General features: G+C 42.7%; 1 protein-coding gene across 10 annotated transcripts in view; it reads right to left on the bottom strand.

The window, feature by feature from the left end:
- Positions 1–22,174, bottom strand: part of PDE1C (phosphodiesterase 1C) — a 516,178-nt gene that overhangs the window by 321,945 nt on the left and 172,059 nt on the right. For all 10 annotated transcript variants that reach the window (XM_081080159.1, XM_081080148.1, XM_081080160.1 and 7 more), the window contains one exon: positions 21,040–21,211. In XM_081080159.1, coding sequence (XP_080936285.1) covers positions 21,040–21,206 — 167 coding nt within the window. In that variant the 5' untranslated portion in view covers positions 21,207–21,211. The remainder of the gene's footprint in view (positions 1–21,039; positions 21,212–22,174) is intronic.

Below are 22,174 nucleotides of genomic sequence, written 5' to 3'. Positions count from 1 at the left end.
CTTAGCGACTGGTATCCAGTGGCTAAGAGTCTGGAAAGGAGAAAATAGTACAGTGGAGAAATCTGGCAAACACTACCTGAAACAAGTGATTGGGTTTATTACAGTGAGTGATGCCATGTGGATAGCACATACTCCCCGATATGCACACAGGATGAACTGCGTGTGAGAACTGCGAATGGTGAGAAAGGAAGGGTCCCGAGAGACATTCCAGGAGGTGACATGCCATCAGCTGATAGAGGAGTTCTTCAGCAGGACAGTGTCACTGACCGTGACTTCACGTAACTTACAGTCATCGCTTCAGCCTCTCTCCTTGCCCCTGTCACGTGCTGTGCTAAATTCCTCCCATCTAGGGGTACAATGTATGTGCCGCTGTCAAACACAAACAGTTCCCCGAAAAAGAGATTAAGTAGCTTTAACCCGGTATTCAGTAAGTTGTTCCCATCTTCCTTTACCCACAGCCCAAGACCAAGGCTCACATTCTAAAGGACAAAATGTACTTTTCTTTATTTCTTCCTTTTATTATTTCTCTTTTACTACTAAATTCAGGTCAACAAAGATTTATTGTCTATTCACAGCAGCTGTGCAAACAGTTAGGGATATAAGTTTAAACAAGAAAGTGTCTGCAATCAAGCATCTCGTAAGTGAGGGCATGCAGCTAACTGTAAGACGGTGCAATGATGTGTGTGACCCGGAACAACAGGAACAGGGAGAGGGGACTCATTCTGCCCAGGTCGGAAGGACAGGCAGTGGGGATGTCTAACCTGGGCCTGGACAGATACACAGACTGCTTCCGGGGTGAGAGATGATGAGAGGCATTCCAAGCCATGAGCCAAAACCCACCATGGCAAAGCGCTTGGAGTGGTAGGGACTCCAGTATATTGGTCAGGACGCTTAGTTTGAGGTGATAGAAACTGAACTCAAACTGACTTCAACAAGAGAGACAGACAGACAGACAATATGTCAGCTGATAAAACCAAGCTTTGTCTAGTTTCAAGTGGACCCAAGGACACCAACGATGCCACCAGGTCTTTGTGCCACCCTCTCTCTCAGCACTCCTCTCTTCTGTGTCAGCTTCAGACTCACCTGGGCTTTTCCCCGTGGTGGCGACATGGCCCCTGGTAGGCCCAGACATACATCCTACCAACTTAGCACCACTTTCCCATTAATTCCTGCAAAACCACGGGTTGGTTCTGATTGGCCCATCTTGAGGCACCTACCCATCTCCAACCAATCTCAGTGGTGGAAGGAACCCTCTACTTCTGCTGGCCGGGCATGGGTACAGAGCCCAGTCTGAGAGGCTAGGGATGGGGTCAGCACCCAGGCACACAGGCTGAAAGCAGAGGAACAGAGTTTGTAGCAAAGGGGACAAGGCTGCCATACCCACAAGAAAAAAGAACACATGCTGGGTAGGAAACAATTGTCACTACAACTAGTGGGGATGGCAGGAGTGGTGAGGGGGTGGGAGAGAAGGATCCGGAGAAAACAAGGACCATATATCATGGACCCCTTTTATGATATGCAAAGGAATGTGGATTTTCTTTTTCAGGCTACTGGTTCTCAACTATTTTCTCCCACAACATAAATGATGAATGACACCGCCTGCAGGCATATCCGGGAGTTATTCACGAATTTTCCAAGCATTAGCTCTAATTCCACCCTTATTCTCCCACACTAGACAGCAATGATACAGTGAACCTTGCTCTAATTGGTTTTTAAAGAGTAAACCAAAAAGAGAATAAATTATTCAGACTCCTGCTCTCTAATTACCAGTCGTAATAAATTACTTTGATTCAACAATGCCTCCCATTGCCTCAGTTGAGCACAGATTGTAGGCAATGGGGAACCGCTGAAGGTTTTTAAATGCAGAGTGGTCTGGGTGAGGAGATTCTAAAGGCAGAGAGGCCAGTTGGGAGGGTGTTATGGTAGAAAGGGGAGAGGTGCCAAGGGCTTGAGCCAAACTAATAGCTGGAGAGAATGGAAAACGAGAAACGAATTCCAGAGCTACTGCACAGGATATAACTTCTCACTGAATGAAGAACAACAGAGCCACGCTTCAGCTTTAGCTGACACCTTCTGAATCATGCATTCTCACCTCCTCCTCCCATTAACTCTTGCACTTGCCAACGAGCTACAACAATCCACACTGAAGAAAAGTAAAGGCTAAGAGACGGACGCCGGGATTCCAGCCTAAGCAACGATCTTACTCTCGGGTTCAAAGGAGTGTTTCTTCATAACTGCTTATTCATTGCACTTTGAAATATAATAAAATAATGCATAATAATCACTGTTGGTGGTTTTCATGTGATTATTAATGATTATGGGGGCATTGGTAATAATACCTACAATTGTAACTGTTAATTACTGTAAAATTATTATTACTACTAACTTGTTCAAAATAGTGCCTTGGGTTTTAGAGCACTGTACCCCTTTATGCTTTCATTTAGTTCCATTTATTTTATTTTCACGATACTTCTGAAATAGGTAGTATTGATCGCATTTCACAAACTTGATCACCCGGAGTGACTTGCCCAAAAGGGTAACAACAGATCAATAGGCAGGGCTGACGCCAGATTTCTGACTCCTAAGACCGCGATGTTTGCACTTCATTTTGGTACTCATTGTTTGCAGTAAAAAATAATACATACTGTGTTCCCAATCTGAGGACTGGATCCTCACCCAGCTTTCAGATTTTCAACTACTCACATTTTCCCAAGGAGACAAATTTAAATAGGGAGGGATGAGAAGGTGTAGGAAGTTTGGGGGAGGCAGAAAACACTCCGGAAGCAATTCGGTTGGTTAAATCAGGACGTTCTCCATGGGGTTGCTATTGGCATTTGGTGGCAAAACAGTTTCTCCTTATGTTGGACCCCTTTTGTTTTTTAGGATGTTAAAATCTTCCCCGGGCCCCCACCTCCAGGCGCAGTAACAACCAAAATTCCCCCACACATTTTCTATCGCCCTCCGTGGGACTGGAGGTATATTTCAGGCAGAGTCTGGGCATGAGAGGGTTTTGAGCCCCTGAGACTTCAGAGAAGGCAAAGCTAAAGCTGATAGCATCAAAAAAAAAAAAAAAGTGAAGCCATTATACTTCTTAGTAACAGGCCCCAAACTCTGACCACTACTTCCTCTCACTGGAACTTGCTCTCCCCTCACAAAACCTAACCATAAAAATAACTATTTATCTTGACTTCAAGTCTCCATCAAATGACACTGTTCCAAGAAGCCTTGCTGAACCCAGCTGCCGACAAAATGATTCTCTTCTCCCCAACCCCCAAATTCCTAGAGCATTTTGCTCCTCAGGGCCGTCTGCCCCAGGTCTCACGCTATGAATCACACGTCTCTTTAGTCATATCAGTACTGCCAACAGAAACCCAATGGAAGCTACATATCTGAGTTTTCACAGCCACATTTAAGAAAGTAAAAAGAAATAGGTGAATTAATAATACACTTTATCCAACCCAATAAATCCAAAATAATGTTTTAACACGTAATCTATATTAAAATTATTAATGAGATAGCTTACCTTTTGTATATATTAAGTCTTAGACAGCAGTGTGTAATTTGCTTGTATAGAACATCTCACTTTTGAAGCTAAATTTTCAATAGAAATATTTGAGTGCATTTAGATTTCATAAAATGTACAGTTGAAAATGTAGGTTCATGCTCAAGTTGTTCCAGACGTAATTCTTAATGGAAAACATTAGTGTTCCAATATCTGAATTGATCTCAGTTTGAAAGCTTATATTTGAATTCGTTAAAATTAAATACAGTTAAAAATTCAGTTGTTCGGTGGCACTAACCACATATAGCAAATGGCTACCATACTGGCACAGCTGTCTGTACTTTTAGATTATAAACTCCTTCACGGGCTTACAAGGCCTTATCCACCCCTGTATGACCAGCACCCAGGTCACTGCCTCACACATAGTATCACTCAATAAACGTCTGTTGAATAAATGAATGAATGAATCGCTCATGAATCGCTCTTCCGGGGAGTTCTATGAATTCTTCCTGGGATATGAGAATCTATCCCAAGTTAATTATCCTATAGCTGCAAAAATCTATTTACACAAGGATGTCCATCACAGCGTTGTTTATGTTACATTTGCACAAACACTGGAAACACTTCAGCTTCCAAATATCAACAAATGGTTGACTAAATTATGGTACATCACAAAGTGACACTTAAAATTTTTTGATGCTCACAAAAACTTAGGGACATGTTATAATGTTCAGTTATAATGTTAAATTTTAGAACACAATACTATGTGACTAAAGAGAAGTTGAATATATTTATAGGGAAATCAATCAAATTTTAACGATATGAAAAGAAAGAACAGTGGGTGATATTTTACCCTTTTCCCTTTTCTATGAGTATGTATCACTTTTATAATAGAAACCTATTGTTTAAAAACTTCCTTTAAACAAACAAACAGACACAGCTCCTGTCCTCCGGCAATGAAGCCCAAGAAAGGGAAAAGCTTCCCTTATTTCCTGTCTAGAAAATGAGCTTCTACTTGCAATCAAGGAGATAACCTTTTTCTCTGAGTTGTCAATCTCAACTACTAAGTGGGACAAGAACTATCATCACCGCCCTTTGGAAGGATGTGGCAACTGCTTAGCGACAGTCTGACTGGATGCCCAAGGTCACACAGATCTGCAGAACTGAATCCAGGCAGAAAATACAGCATGACTGTCACCCCCGAGCTGCTCTTATCCCCAAAGTGCTCTGGCTGGCTTCCAGCAGACCCACTTCACACTGGACCATCAGTGCAGGTTGCCTTATACACTGGGATAATGACCACCCCTCTCTGGGAGATGTTATTCACACCATTCTAAGAGTCACCCACATTAAGATCCCAAAATAAGAAATGTCCTTGCAGCAAGCCAGAGGCTGGCGAAGACAGCTCCCAAACCCTCCCAGGCTCCCCTCTGGCCTTTTCTAAGAAATAGAGCATCTTTTTCAGTAGGATTTCCCAAGAATACTCTGAGACTTAAATGCACAAGGAACCCTGCCAAGATGACAAAATATCACACCTTGCTGAAGGGCATCCAGTGGGACAGGTGGAACCATTCAAACTCACCTGAGGGGTTAAGCACAATTCAACGATTAATCACTTGGATTCTGGAGACAGACTGCAGGGGTTCAAAACCCAACTCCATCACTTGAGAGCTAAGTGATCTTAGACAAGGTATTTAACTATATTTCAGTAGTCCCATGAGCAAAATAGTAGCATATATCCCAAAAGAGTACTGTAAAGATTAAATGAGTGACTGCATGTAAAGCATTTAGCATGGGGCCAGGCCCTTGTAAGAACCATGAAAGGGTGAGGGCCTGATTCATTAACAAATACTGGTTGACCACCTCCTAGCAGCAGGGGACAAACATTTCTGCTCCACCAGCATGGGCCAAGCCCTGTGCCGAGCTTTACATATTGTGCTATTTTAAATCCTCACAACAGCCATGAAGTGCAACTATGAGTATTTCTGTTCTATATATGAGGAAACCAATACTTGGAGGGTCACAATCTTGCCTGGGTCACATATGTCAGAGTCCCCCTTCAAATCCAGGTCACCTGGGGTCCAAAACCAAATTGTCTTCCCAGAGGAGTCCAGATTTAGGTGAAACATATTTAGGAGAAATAAGTATGTTTCTCTGTCCCTTCCCACTTACTTAGAAGGTTTACTTACTCTGTTAGTAAGTGTGCTTTCCCTCTGCCGTGGGGTTCTGTTCTTTGTGTATGTCATTAACGTGAGGTTTCCTCCTCTTTCTCCTGACTTATTCTCACCCAGGGATGAGATGGGGTTCAAGAGCAACAGACCTAAGTCTTGGCTGAAGTAAGGACACTGAGGCGAAAGGAAAGATTAGCTAATCCTCTATCTGATGATTGGGAAAGATGCCTCGTTCAGCCTTTGACTCCTCTTCCAGGCCCTCTCCCTCCAGTCACCTACCACCACCACCATCAGGATCTGCATGACAATATTAGCAATGTCACATTTCATTTTGCATGGTATTGGGCCATTTCCTAAGCATTTTCATGCACAATTCTCACTTTTGACCTCACAAGAGTCCCGATGGGTGGAAAGGGAAAATACTTCTCTCTTGTTCCAATGATAAAACTGAGGTGCCACAAGGTTCACAACTTGCCTGACATATGGCTACAGAGAGGCTCAGGTCACTGGCCATCTATTCACTGCTTCCTCCAAAGCACTGAAGATTCTGAAGCCTTTTTCAAATCACAAATCCTCATGGGAATCTGCTGAAAGTTTCATATTCCCTGCAACAGACATATGTAACCCTAGGCCCTCATTTCAGACGTTCTCAGATCCCCCAAAGTCATTCATGAGCAGCTGACCCCAGGTTCAAAGCCTGCCCTGCCCTTATTGCCTGTTCATGTTAACCCAAGGAAGAAAAAGTGCAGGTCTAGAGACACAGAGAGATGCAGAGGCCTTGGTCAAGACAGAATTCTCAAGAAAAACATCCTCCACATTATTGTGCTTTAATCAGTGTGGAACAAGGAAGTGAGGGATTCGCCTAAACCTACAAAGAATGCTTGGTCACTGTAAGTTTCAGAAATGCCTTAATGGAGCAAACACCCAGTGACCACAGGGCTTAAATTGACCAGAGCAGAAAAGCTAGTATTTGATCCCATGATTTCTTTGATGTTTGATTGGGATAAATATGGTCATTTTGGAAGGCCCCTTTGAGTCTAGGCTTGAGAAAGTCCTTAGCTCCCTGCCAGGTACTGGAGCTGTAAATTCTACAGGGACAGGAATCATTTCCGCTGTATACCTAGTACCCAGTACAATGCCTGGCACATAATAGGAGCTCAACAAATGATTACTGTAAATGAGTGAACCCTCAGTAGTCCCCAAGTCCATGCCTGACCCAATTTCCCTACTTTAAAAGAATTGCTCTTTTCTAAACCATCTCCTCCCTCGTGGCATATCTGACCACATTCCCTGATTAGACTTCCTCTGTGACATGGACATGGTTTGAAGGTGTTTCTGCCAGGTGACTGCTGCTATTCAGTGATGAATGAAGGGTCCGAGGGGAATATTTTGGGATTGTGTGAAATAAAAAGCACTACTATAAATGGGAATTGTTACCCTATGAACATGATTTATTATGCATGGAGAGGAAGATGTATAAAACAATGAAGTACAAGGTAAAGCAGCTCAGTTTTGCCTCTACATTTTTTTCTATTAACTTTGAAAATTAGCACTTGTGCATTCCACCTGATATCTAAAATGAGGTTAATTTAACAATATGTCTAAGTAGGGAATATAAAGACTTTTAAAGAAACCCTCCCCCCAAAAAAGATTCATGTGTTTATTTTCATTGTTTAAAATATTCACAAATGTATAACATCCTAAAAATAGTTCTCACTCCTACCCATAATCCATAGTTATTTTCTAAGCAATAAACCTTCCTTCAAACCAGATAGTCTCTATAAACACAATAGTATTTATTAAGTATCACATGAGCAAAGTCCCCAAACCAGCTATTTGTAAGTGGGAACGAGCCCCACTTTAATTACAGAATAGAGAACTCGAAAAAGCCCTTACGGACTGTTCCCGTGAGATGCTCCAATACCTTCCACCCCATACATATTTATTTATCGCCCAGGACAAAGTTCTTAGCATATATACGGAGCAGATTGTCCCTTGCATCTCTACCCAGTCTCTTGCCTTCTGTGATTTCTTGTTGGCAGCAGAAAATTGGCCCCGGTGAGAATATTTACACTATAGAAACTGGCAAATGCCAATATCCATCAACAGCTGAATGGATAAGCAAACCATGGCATAGCCATGTGACAGAATACTACTCAGCAATTAAAAAGAATAATCTATGGACACATGCAGCAACAGGGATGACTCTTAAAATAGTTAGATTGAGAGAAAGTGCCAGAATTGTTTTTAAAGGATGCATACTTTAGGGTTCCATTTATAGCAAAATCTAGAAAATGCAAACTAATCTATACGATCTATCGTGACAGAAAGCAAATCAGTGGTCACCACTGGATGGATTGGGGATAGCAAGGAAAGGGCGAGAAAGAAGAATGACAAAAGGGCACAAGGATTCTTGGAGAGTGACGGGTGTCTTCATTGCCTTGATTACAGTAACGGTTTCACAGGTGACACAAGTGTCAAAACTCATCCATTTGAATATTTGACCATGTACAGCTTTTTCCTATGTCAGCAATATCTTAAAGCTCTTTGTAAAAATGTTCCTCTCTGTTTATTGCTATGATCGCATTTATTTTAGTTATAGTCTAATATTATATCCACTAAGTAATAGTTTAAGAAGGAAAACAAATACTACTGTACCATACAGTCCTTATTGATTAACTTTTATATTTTTTTCCACTGAACTCTAAGTTCCTTGAGGGCAAGAACCTCATGTAGTCTTTCCTGGGCACATGTTTCCAACTCTCTTTACCCCCAACTCCTCACCCCAGGAACAATTTATGACCCCATTCTCTGTGCTCCAGGGTCCAGATAGGCAGACGAGCGGAGCGTGGAAAGTACAAAGCTCTTGGGGCCAAACGGATTCAAGCTGACTCTTGGCTCCGCTGCTTCTCAGGTGTGTGCCCGTGGGCAAGTCACTCAATTTTTCTGACCTTACTTTGCTAATATACGAAAGAGGGATGATATTGATGCCTACCAAGAGCAGAACAAAAAGTGACTAAATCACTCCCGTGAATAGTACGTCAGCAAAAAATCACAGAAACCACCAGCATAGGCACTATGTGACTTTAATGAAGGGGCAGGCTACTTTAAAAAAAAAAGAATCGTCCATTCAAAGCTGTCAGAAATGAGCACCATCACCTTCAATCTAAGGAGTTCAATGCTGACTGGAAATGCCGGATGAAGCCCCACTGAAATGGGTAACTCAGGACTCTTCCTGCAGTGTTGTTTATTAAGAGTCAAGGTGCTCTTTGAGCCAGTGTTTCCATTTCTATTAATCTACCCTAAGGCCCCAGCTTAAAATATAGTAATATCTAGATGCCTGGAGATTTTTATCAGCATTCTTTTAAAGAGTGAAAGACTAGGAACAACCTTAATGTCCAACACACACACACACATACACACACACACACACAATGCAGCAACATGTAAATATGTTTAAGATAAAATGTTCAGTAAAAAGATTAGGATACAACTATAAAAGTAAGGTATTGATATAAAGGCTTCAGAAAAGATGCCAAAATGATTGTAGGGATTATAGTTAGGAATTTTTTTTAATTTTACCATTTTTTAAATGTTCTACAAGGTAAGTATATTCTTTTTATAACAAAACTCTGTTTTGAAGAAGATGAAGAAAGGATGACTGGTGACTAAGAAACTGAGGCACTGTCTCCAAGTCAGTTTATCCAGAAGGTGGTGAAAACATGTCAGCCATTGAAATAGTAAGTAAAAATAGTCAGTGCCTAACAGGCTTTTGAAAACTTCCTCATATCACGTTCCTAAAAGAAAACATGCAATTTGCCTACATTCTGTTGAATTGGCTTTTGGAGAAAGACAACATAAGGGACATTTGGTGATACTTCAGTTATCTTAAATGGTGTGGACATATGGCATCTTGCAGGGTGGGAGAGCTCAGTCTGTGATCATTGCAAAACTCTAGACACCAGCTCCAGATAAATCCTCTAAGAAGGGAGCGAAGTCTGTATGTGTAACTACGGCCAGGAAATGCCTTAATGGTCATTAAAACTATGGTGCCCCATCGCTTCTCGGCCTTTTGGCTAAGATCAAGTGTAAAAATATGGTGCCCTGAGGCAGCCACACACTGGAAGGGAATGTGGACGTGCGAGAGAAAAGAAGGGAGGGAATAGGAGGCCAGAGGGGAGCCTGCGGTGCCTGCTGGACTCAGCGTAACCAAAGAAGCCTTTAAAACATGCCGCTGCCAGGCCATACCCCAGGGATGCTAGTTTAATCACTGTGAGTATACTGTGCAGCCTGAACTAAGAACCACTGAAATAGAAAGTAGATAATAAATCTGAAGAGAACAGAGACCACTAAGTGTTGTCAATAGCAAGGTTTTTCAACCAGGAAAAGAAATTACAGCACGGAGGGAAATCACTTCTAGTTGCTGGTGATACCACTGACATTCAGTGTATTAGAAAAGGGAAATAAGTTTAGAATTTGTTTGGTATCCTTTTTCTTAGATGGAGGTCTCTCTCTCTCTCTCTCTCTCTCTCTCTCTCTCTCTCTCTCTCACACACACACACACACACACACACACTCACACACACACCTCAAAGAGTTGGACTTGAGCAGAATAACAGAATTCTTGGTGATAGTTATTAATTTCAAAAACTACAATTAATATATATTAGGGACTATGCTAAATGCTTTTAAACCTTTCTTGAAATGATTATACACAGACAATAAGCAGCAAAAATAGTACAGAGAATTCCCACATACCCAGCTTCCCCCACTGATAATATCTTGCACACCTACAGTATGTTAGCAAAATTTCCACAGAGTCAAACATAAGGCGACATTATCATGAGATTAAAAATGTAACTGAAGCCCCCACTGAAAAGGACAGCTACCAATCACCAATCTAGATAAATCTAGATTTGCATTATTGAAAGACACAGTTTTAGAGGATTTTGCTTTATTTTTATTTAGGGTACCTTCATTTTACTGCAAAAAAAAAAAAAAAAAATACGGGAAAGTCATTCATCACCAAAAGTTTCTAGGGGATAACATATGGTGCTTTTGAGCTATTTCCCAGTGTAGGCCAATCCGTCCCTTTCCTCTACATCCACCATTATGTCTTAGCCCCAGGCCTGGTACTGGGGAGAAGGAGGACATAATGCAAGAGAAGTAGAAAGCCAGAGGGCCAGTTTTTCTGACTTAGGAGATTACAGAGATGAGGGAAACTGGGGCAGAAGAGGGGTAGGCGGTGAAGCCTGTGTGTCCTCTTCTCTCTCTACGGGAACATCTGCCCATAAACTGGAGGGTCTACATCCAAGTAAATCCAGTAGCTAGTAAAGTCAGGGAGAAGGAGGATAGGCTTTAGCTTACCCAATTGTCTCTTGGGTTCTGTGTGATTTGGAGAGGCCTAGAATGTTCCCACCAGCTCCCGAGGCCAAACCTCAGAAATTACCTGGGATTGTGACTGAGGAGTTGGCCAGTGAGGTTGACAAGGGGACAAAATAGCCAAGGGCTAAAGGCTGGACCACCTGATCGAGAACCATATGAGAGTCACAACCAGACCTCAGTGGGATCCAACGTACTGCTGGAGGGGTTTGGGGACGGGGAGGACTTCCTTCATTTAGAGATTCCCAACACACTTCAGGTCTCTGCGTGGCCCAGGACAGAATTTCCTGTGCCTAATCGGGAAACATGGGGAGGCTGAGCCACACTTCACACTGGCAGAGAGATGCGGGTGCCGGCTCCCAGGCTCTTGGCCCCCGCCTGACAGTACTGAAGCTCCCCATTCCTCCCTGAGGGATTATTCCAGGATGAATCACTTACACTTTGCAAAATGTGCTGCTGGGAGTTATTCTGAGGGATGTACAGTGAGGGGGGTAGGACACCTCAGATGAGCTCCACTCCTGTGGGTGGAAGCCTGGATTCCCCAACAGCCCAGCGAGAATGTGTTTGGTTTGAAGAAGGATGTGCTGTGCAGGGGAAGTTGGTCCTGGAGACAGCTCTCCTGGCTGGGAACCCAGGAAGGTGTCCATAAGCAAACCGTCTGTACAGTGCTCAGTATTTCTGAGCATTTCCCTTGGACATAGAAACAGTCGTATTTTGGATATGACCTAAAATTATCCTCTCTTATGTTGTACTTTCTTTAGTTAATCCCAATGTTTCAGCAGTCTCTTACAGGCAATAAAAGTACAAGGTACTATCAGAGAAATGCAAATAAAAACCACAATGAGATACCACCTCACTCCAGTCAAAATGGCTATCATCAATAAATCAACAAACAACAAATGCTGGCGGGGATGTGGAGAAAAGGGAACGCTAGTGCACTGTTGGTGGGACTGCAGATTAGTGCAGCCACTATGGAAAACAGTATGGAGGTATCTCAGGAATCTGAAAATGGAACTACCCTATGATCCAGTAATTCCACTCCTAGGCATTTACCCGGAGAAATCCAAAACTCCAATTCAAAAATCTGTATGCACTCCTATGTTTATTGCAGCACTTTACACAATAGCCAAGATATGGAAACAACCGAAATGCCCATCGGTCGACGACTGGATTAAGAAGCTGTGGTACATTTCTACAATGGAGTATTACGCAGCCATAAAGAAGAAAGAAATCTTATCATTTGCAGCAACATGGATGGATCTAGAGAACATTATGTTAAGTGAAATAAGTCAGAAAGAGAAAGACAAGTACCATATGATCTCACTTATATATGGAATCTAAAGAAAAGACTATGTGAATGAACTAATCAGAGACAGTTTTGGGGACGCAGAGAAAAAACCGAGAGTGGTTAGATGGGTATGTGGGAGGGGGTTGGGGATAAGGGGAAAGGTGAAGGGATTTGGAAGCAGCTGGTAACCACAAGATGGCCTCAGGGTTTTTTTTGAAAATTAATTTGGGGAAGGTATTCTATAATGTTGTAAAGATTTTGTTGGGTATCCGATGGACATGTGTCCTATTTGGGAGACCACCTCAGGGATACTGTGGATACCTGATCATGGCATTGTACACCAGAAGCTAAACATTAATGAATGCCAACTATAATTTTATATATATAATGTGATGGTTCAGTGTGAGGTCGGAGGGATAGTGGATGGGGGGAGGGGGGTTCACAGTATGAGGGATATAAATGATGAACGTCTAAGTATTACCTTGTTTTGTACACCTGAAACTAATAAATAAAATAAATAAATAAATAAAAAATAAAAAATAAATTTAAAAAAAAAAAAGAAATACAAAAAAAAAAAAAAAAGTACAAGGTACTAAAGCAAACTGTGGCCTGCTCCATGTTTATCCCATCAGTAGAGCCCACGGGGAAGACACATGACATATAAAATATAAACTCAAAGAGAGAGACTGGCCCAGTATATCTAGGCCAATAGCCTTCAAGCTGTGCTCACAGCACAGAACTGGCAATGGTGGGCCAGCAAATGGTCACAGCGTGGCAGGGAACTGTGTTTGCCTGGGTCCTGTGAGAACCAGATGCCAAGACAGGATTAAACATGCAAGAAACGTATCAAGGGGAACATCTGTAAGAGAAAATGGGAAAGAAGCCAGGAAGGCTGGGAGCGCTGGGATGTAAATCTGACTCCTAGTAAAGGAGAGAAGGAAGGAAGGTTGGGTAGAAGTATCTTAGACCACAGTGGAGTTCTAACAAAAGTTCAACAAGGCCATCAGGGAGTCCCTGAGCCAATGTCACCATCAGAGGAGTCCCATGTCTCCCAGAACAGCTAGCCTTAGCTTCCCTGACACTCTCAGTCATTGGCTCAGAGTATTCTCGGGAAACACAGCCTCAGCCATCATGCAGACAAATTTCCTCGCAAGGGGCTGGAGTCACGGGTCAAGTACACTCTCTGTGTTCAAAGACGTGAGAGCTGCCTTGACATGGCCACGACGGAGACAAACTACCTCTTTCCCGAAACAATGTGAAAGGCCCAGGAATGCATGAGGAATGGTACCTGCATCATATACGCTTTGTCAATTTCCAGCACTGGAAAATGTGTTCATGAAACTTACAAAGAGAAGCCTAAATATTTCCCTTCTGGGAAAGCCAACGTCGCAATAGAAATTCCTCTGAATTAAAAAAAAAACACAAAAAAACCTCATAATTCATTCTCTCATTTGAGGAAGACTCTACTGGTGTGGACAAGTGAAGATTAGAGGAGGAAAACGTCACCTTCAGGGAGGCAGCACGAAGTCAGGGAAGTAGGTGTCGCCAAAGTCCCCAGTGGGTGCTCAACATACGGTGATAGAGAAAAATGTGTGACCAGACTTCCCATGAACTACCTGGGGATTTTAACCTATGAGTCATCCTGGGGTGGGGTCCGAAGCTGCAGGGGACACCACCCCATGCCATGCCATGCCATATCCTCAGACAGATTGCATATTTCCTGAAAGTAATCAAGTCAGAAACTGGCTTCTTGGCTGCAGCCCCCGGTGGAAAAATGACTGCCAAAAGCCAAAATGAGGATGAGTTCAACGATTTAATTCTTCATGGAAAACACAATCCATTAAATGGGATCTGACAAGGCCTTAACCTCATCCATAGCCAAGGCTGTTGGCTCAGTGCAGTTCTGCTCTCTGCAACATATTCTTAGTGAGCTATGTATAGAATCAGGAACGCTTTTGCCAAAGCCCAAATAAGTCCATTCTACGTGGGAAGAGAAGCTCATCAAGCCCCGCGGTGATTCTCTAGGGCGTGAGTGTGCTCTTCTTCCAAATGCAAAATTATCAAACCTGGCAACTCGACCTAGGCTGAACCATATAATTCAAGGGAAGTAACCGAGATGGCCAATGCACTGGATGGCTTCCAAATTCCCACTGCTGTCCAAGGAGGCCAGGCCCGTGGCCAGCCTTGCTCACAAGGCACCCACAAGGCTGATATTCGCAGCCTGGGGCTCATGACACAACTCAGACACAGAAGAAGGGGTCCAGGCATGGAGAGCAGTCCACTCCTCAACAGGGTTTTGAAACCAGAGAGAAGGAATAAAGGGCTGTCACATCCATTCACCCTCTTAATCCTAGCAACAGTCCCCAATGCCTGTGTTGTTATTTCACTGTCTCCGTTTGTAAAATGAGGAAACTGAGACTCAAAACCATGACTCAAATCACATACCATGTTTCCCCCAAAATAAGACCTAGCCGGACCATCAGCTCTAATGTGTCTTTTGGAGCAAAAATTAATATAAGACCCGGTATTATATTATATTATATTATATTATATTATATTAATTGTATTATGTTATATTATATTACATTATATCCAGTCTTATATTATATTATATAAGACTGGGTCTTATATTATATTAAAATAAGACCAGGTCTTATATGAATTTCTGCTCCAAAATAAGCATTAGAGCTGATGGTCTGGCTAGGTTTTATTTTCAGGGAAACACGGTAGTTTGGAGAAGTGTTTGCAAAGTCATACCTGTGGTATTCCACAGCCCATGGCTCAATACTCAAGGTGATTCCCCAGACCATCACATCACGTGGGAGCTTGTTAGAAATGCAGATTCACAGGCTGCAATCCAGACCCACTGAATCTAGATCTGTGTTTAGTAGGATCCCCCAAGGAATTCACTGGACATAAAGCTTGAGAAGCACTGCCTTAAGGGGTTCCTATCCCAAAAGGGTGGGTGTATTAAAAATGCAAGTTTAGCCTAGAAAAAGGATTTAGTGTAACAAAACAGGGTCAGTCCCCTAGGAGAAGCATCAAATTATATACGTACATCCAAATTGCACAGGCAAATTATTAGAACCAATCACGCAATTTTATTTCACCAACAACAAACCCAGAAGCATAAAAGCCAAGGTGAAGTGGTGGTAGTAGAACATGGTGGAGAGGCCATAGCTATGGACCCAGGTGCACTGGGTTGAAATTTCCAACTCTGCCACCTGCTGGGTGGCTTGAAGTCCATTTCCTGACCTGTACAAGTGGTTTAACACTACTCACCTTGCCAGGGTTTGGGGCGAGTAAATGAGCAAATGAATGGACAGTTCCTGGACACAACAGATGCTCGATAAACACTGGTCTCCCCGACATCCAGTGCAATCTGGGCTGGGTCTCACCTTTGCAAATGGTGCACAATGGAGGCTGACGAGAGAAAAGGTTCTCAGCAGCCAGCTCTTTCCTGTTCTCCTGGGTCCTCTAGAGGCTGGTCCTGAGATTCCTGTCACTGATTTGACTGACGGGACTTACTCTCGCTTCCTTAAGCTCCAGCGTCAGTTTACTTTCATCTCTTTTAAGAAAAACCTTGGAAGGAGAACTGACTCTGAGTCGTGAGCACACAATGTGATATATAGATGATGTGTTATAGAATTGTACACTTGAAACCTATATAACTTTACCAACCATTGTCATCCCAATAAACAACTTTAATCAAAAGAAAGAAAGAAAGAGGGAAGGGAAGGGAAGGGAAAGAAAGGGAAGGGAAGGGAAGGGGAGAGAGAGAGAGAGAGAGAGAGAGAGAGAGAGAGAGAGAGAGAGAGAGAGAGAGAGAGAGAGAGAGAGAAAGAAAGAAAGAAAGAAAGAAAGAAAGAAAGAAAGAAAGAAAGAAAGAAAGAAAGAAAGAAAGAAAGAAAGAAAGAAAGAAAGAAAGAAAGTCCTGAGCGAAACAGCAGGTTCAAAGGCACATGTCATGAGGGACGAGGAAAACAGGCACCTGAGGGCATTTCCCAGGAGTGTCTACTTTCCAGACATGGAAGCCTCTTTATCTACTTATAGTTCCCACTTACTTCTTTGCAAAAGTCTCAGGTTTTGAAAGCAGACTTTTCATGCCAGAGGCTTAGTGAGCATTCAGAGCGCAGTGTCTGCACCTGGAGGGAGCCACAAAACCCAAGTGTGATCCTATTTCCTCTGTGTGTATATACATTCAAAGGCAGACAGGGTTTCCAGGAGTGCTGGACAGGAATAGGCAATTAGTACTTACTGAGCATATCCTGGCTGCCAGACACTGAACTTGTCTCTTTCACATGTATTACCTCCTTTAAATCTCCCCCCAACAACCCTGGAAAGTGAGTATCTTTATCTCTATAGCAAAGAGGAAAAAACTTAGGCCAAATTAGATAAGTGACCTGCTCAAATTAACACAGCAAACTATTTTAGAGTTCAACGGGATATTAAATATCTAGCCCAGGGGTCCTCTAAGTGTGGTCGCTGGACCAGCAGCATTAGCTCCTGAAGCTTGTTCAAGAGGTACATCCTCGGACCCCACCCTGACATGGGCGTGAGCCCAACAGTCTGTCCTCACAGACCTCCAGATACCTGTGATGCACATTCAATGTGAGAACCACTGTTCTACTCCAACCCTCACATGAGAAAATGAAGGTTCAAAGAGATGAAGCAATCTGTCAGTAGTAACAGAATTGAAACTAAATTCCAGTACACCCACTTGCCAAAGTCCAATTTTCCTACCTGGGTAACTTAGAATATCCCTCTTCTGAGGAATAAAGACTAGAGTCCATAGTTAGCTGAGCACAAAACTGTTCCTTTCCAGCAATGTTGGCTGGGATTTGAACACGGACAGGAATGAGGAGACCCTTCCCTTCAAGCACTGGTGCCTTTCTCCCAAGACGCTGCTGAACTGTCTGCTCCAAGACACAGAACATTTGCCTCATCGTCACCACTGCTCTGCAAAGAACTAGAGGGAGAGAGGCAGGGAATGTATTCAGAGTTGAGACAGCATTTGCCCACACCCCAACTATCAACTTATAAGCTTTGGGGAAAAGAGGTGGTGCCTCTTATTTTCCAAAATTCTCATTTCCAAATCTGTGTGTCAAATTCTCACTTTCTGCTACACCCACTGGCATTATGGCTGACTGACATCAATAGACAGTTGGCCACCAATGGTAGTTTGGCTGGAAGAGGAGTTGTCTTGAAGCTGCATTTGCACCAGAGGCATGCTTTTTATGTGAATTTATAGGTGGCATATTTATTGGGTTGGGATCCCAGGGGCTGATAAAGATTAAGGAGGACCTATATTCTACCCAAGCTCCCCCTTGCTTCCGCCATTGCTGACCAGCAATTCACAAGCAATTGTCCTTATTAGTTTGTGTTTGAATTCATTCAGAACTGTAGGCTCCACCTTTTGAGGCCAATTTCTTCATCTCTACAATGGAAGTCATCTTTGAGTTGTTAGGAAATGCCTCAGAATATAAGAATAGCTATTACTGTTATTGTTGTTTAACAGGGAGCCTGGGGAAGACTGAAATATGCAAACTTCAGAAAATGTTTGAAAAACACCATTTATAAACGTATAAACACTTCATAACTTTGAGAATAGAGAATAGAGTTTACCTTTAGGGCAGACTGTACCTTGTATCTAGAAAAAAACTATGTAAATGGAAATATTATGCAAATATGAAACAAGTGTACACACTTTGTCCTGGGAGTGACCTGTATGTACCATCTCCCCATACTTGCGAAGAGCTGGAAAAGATTTCTGGGGAAAGCAAAATGAAGCATCTGACCCCTTCCTTTTGTGGCTCAACATTGTTAGAGTATGCCCAAGAGGCAGTGGTGATGCTAGCTGAGGCCAGGTATCAGGAAAGGACAACAGAAGCCAGCAAGAGGAGACATCACAAGAAAGAGGGCGTCTGGGCTGGTGACGTAGACTTATAACTTCACTGAGGTCAGAAAGCCCACCTGCAGAGTGAGAGCCCATTTCCCGGGCAGGTGGCAGGAGGTAGCGTACAAGGGCTGACTCTGAAACCACTGTTAGTAAGCCTGGGGGTCCCTGGGAACAGTTAGGGAGAAGGACCCCAGGAAAAGACCAGACTTCCTGATATTTTGGCATATAGGGCTCACTGGCATTGCAATTTGGATCTTATTTGATGAAAATGCTGATGACCACATTCTGTGGCCCCAGAGTCCAAACGTCCTCCAAGTGCGAATATGGAGAAAGAAAAGGGAATCACCAACGCTACCACTTCTGTGTCACTCAGTGGTAACAACCTTACCGAGGAACTATGAGGACAGAGGATGCCCATTCATGATGAAAAACACGTGTCCTCCTCAGCTAACAGGACCCTCCAGAACTGAGAAGGGCAGGATGCTAACAATCACACCCCTTAACTGGATGTGTGAGTGTGCGTAACTGTGTTTTACACACACACACACACACACACACACACACACACACACCGTGGTAGCTAAGAGGCTCTGAATTTCAGAGTCAAAAAAAAGAAAACCAACATCTCAACCTGTCTTAGGACCTGAGAACATTGATCACCAGTGCACCCCTGAGATTTTAAAGGGTAGCGGTATAACACACTATTCTTCCTGGATTTCCCAGAGTCACTAATATTGGGATCAGCAATTCTCAGGCTTTTTCACTTCGTGAGTGAAATGGGGGGAGAACACGAGTGATACATTCCTCCCAGCATCATTTAAAATCTAGCTACAACTCATTCCTTTCTTTGCAATCCAAAGACGTATAGAAAACAAGTGGCGTTACCAGGCTAATCTTGACTCTGCTCTAATTTATTGCTTGATAAGGAAAATGTTCCCATATTTTAGTACTTTGCTTATAGTAATTTATGTACAACGAATCTCACAACTGACGTGACTTCCACAGTAAGGGACAACTGCATTAGAGAATATTCACCTTCTAACACTGCAACCGAAATTGACTATCTTCTGTGGAAGAAAGGATGATTTCCGGATAGCACACAGTTATTGTAAGGAGGTTAATAAGTGAATAACCAATGCCAGTGGATTTCTAGCTCCCGTTGCTGAGGGGATGGCAATTTACACATGCTGTGTTGTTCCTACCACACCAAATGTTACAAGGAACCAGATATAAATCCTGACCTTAACACACTTATGATTTAATCTATTTCTGAAACCAGGACATTGACATCTAATACAGCTAGCAGATCAAATGAAGTTCGTGGCCATCAATACATTTCTCTACTAAAGAGCACTGAGGGAATGCAAAGAGAAGGAATGACGGTCATATGGTGTTGGGCTAGCAGACAAGATGTTCTTTCCATCGGAGTAACTCTTTAATGGTTCATTGGAGAAGACAATGAACCTGACCTGAGGTGGAAGGGTGGCTACAAGAAGGCTCTTCATAAAGAGGTTGGCTCCACCACAGACGCTCCATGATGAGAACACATGGAGCAAGAAAGCCATTCAGCCTCCCCTCCTCCATACATGACTTGCAGAGAATCGCAGCTTCACAGACTGTACTTCTCTCTATTGGACTGTTTTGTTTTTTCTTTTAATCTCACAGTATAGTAACCAAACCCATACCAGGAATAACAAAGGCATTTGCCTTGCAATTCTTGTTCTACCACGGCATCAGTCACATTACATAAAGAAATCCAAGCTCCTATTCATCACTGCTTTTCAGAACTCATCTATAATTCAGTCTATACAAAGAACCTTCACACAGTGAAAGGGCTTTTTACTGAGTGGTTACACACATCACCTGGATGCGAAAGAGAGCACATTTTTCAAATATATTTCATGGACTCCACGAGTTGTCTGAATTGTTTATAGGGGGAGAAAAACAAGGTTTGTATGTTCTACCAGCCCTGTGGAGAGTAGGAAAGCATTATACAATGGAAAGAAAGGCAAAAGAAGTAAAATTAGAATAACAGTGAGAACGGAGAGATAGGCATGCTAGCAAAATCATGAAATCTTAACTTCTTATACCAGTACTACCGTGTATTTCAAAAGTGAGTTTGAAAAAGCCATTCAAAAAAAAAAAAAAAAAGAATCACTTTTACATATCTCATCCATACCCAGACTGATTTTTATTTAATACAGGTGAGAAGGTGAGGGACAGAGTCAAGATGAAAGAGGAGTACAATACAGAAAGACAAAGAAAGAGGCCTTTGCAGGAAGACGCGCAACTAACCAATAAACGAGAACGGAGTAAACACCACCCGGGACATCACACAAGAAGGTCCTCGCTTCCTTTCAGGAGGCAGCAGCTCTCACATCTCTTACAACTAGAAACCTTCCCCAGAAAGAGACTCTAAAGGCACAGGGCTGAATTAATTCCCACCATGTGCTTTTTCTCTGTGTACTTATCTCCATGCGTCATCCTCCTTTGAAGCAAAAGACTCATTAATCCAATTCAAACTGCCAACATCAGTAAATCCTTTGCCTCAGCATTTAAATGCCAATACCAATTAAACGCCAACAGCAACTTAACTACTGATATGATCTTCCCTACATTCAGGAAACGCATCCAGAAGTCCAGCTAGCATTAATTCCAACACTCCTTCATCAATTCTAATTTACTCAGTGCAAAGAAATGAGGTAATTTGCTGGCCACACCGATGATTCATCCAACTGGATTGAAAACACTCCACAGGCAAATAAGAAAAAACAAACTAAGTTGCAATCCACCAAACCTGAAGGATGTCTTCACCAAGGCTTCCGGGCTGTCAAGCTGAGGCAATTCATCAGCTAGGATTTCTTCTGGTGGTCGGGGGTCATGGACAATCATTGGCCGTGGCTTCTCCTTGACATTCTCTGTGAGCCCGTCAATGAGAGAGTTCCACAGACAGTTCTGAGACATAGACCCTGAGACATAAGGGAACAAAAGATATGCGGTGAGTTACCAACCAACTCCATGTCCTGCCTTGCCCGACTCAGCACTTTCAAAAGCATTAACAGAGAAATTTCTACACGCCCATGATCTCCACCAAGAGCAGAGGACCCCCAAAGGATATTGGTCAGGCAATTTACGGAGTAGCCGGAGAATTTTCAATTTATATGTAGCAACAGGCCAACGCTCTAAATATTTTGACTTATAGTTAAGTATTATGGATACTATATATCCTGTCTCGTTCAGCGGTGATCAACTTCTGATAGAGCTGTAGGTATTTACTTATATATTTATTCAGCAGCTGGAAGGACGACCTTTTAAAGAACAATATAAATTCAATACAAAGGACAACCATTTTAGAGAATAGTAAGGATGTTCAGACACAAGTCTGCCCTATGCACTCAGCTCGCCTAAGGCCCATGTTTTCAAAGCTCCATTCTGTGAGGGGCCCAACTCTAAGGAGAACTCATAATAGGCAGGTTCATTCTCCTGGAAAATCAAAATGCAAGGAAAATTATGCTGTGTGTTTACAAATATCCTGCCCTACAAACACTTCAAAAATATAAGATGAACGTCAAAGGCAGACACAAAATAAATATGATGTCACAAAATAGGGCCTGATCCGCCAGGTAGCCAAGGTCAATATCAACAGTGATAAGTTACATTGATATTATGTACCTTTGATGTGATGAAAACAGCACTTTACCTCTGTGGTCTTCCTCCCCAAAACACATAACCCCAGTGTATTAAACATGTTTCTAACTTCTGTAAACGTGATGCTTTGACATCTGCCCTACATGCATATTCCAGACAGGCCTTGTTCGGGACAATCCAATAATAACCTGAGTCACCTGGCCTTGTCCTCCTGCCTCCCTCATCTGCTGCCTCCTCCCTTCCCTCAACTCTTCAGGAGGAGTCTTCCTCCCAGGGGCATGTTT

This window comes from Rhinolophus hipposideros (assembly GCF_964194185.1).
Source record: "Rhinolophus hipposideros genome assembly, chromosome: 18".
In the NCBI taxonomy this organism is placed as follows: Eukaryota; Metazoa; Chordata; class Mammalia; order Chiroptera; family Rhinolophidae; genus Rhinolophus; species Rhinolophus hipposideros.
This window is presented reverse-complemented; position numbering and strand designations above follow the sequence as displayed.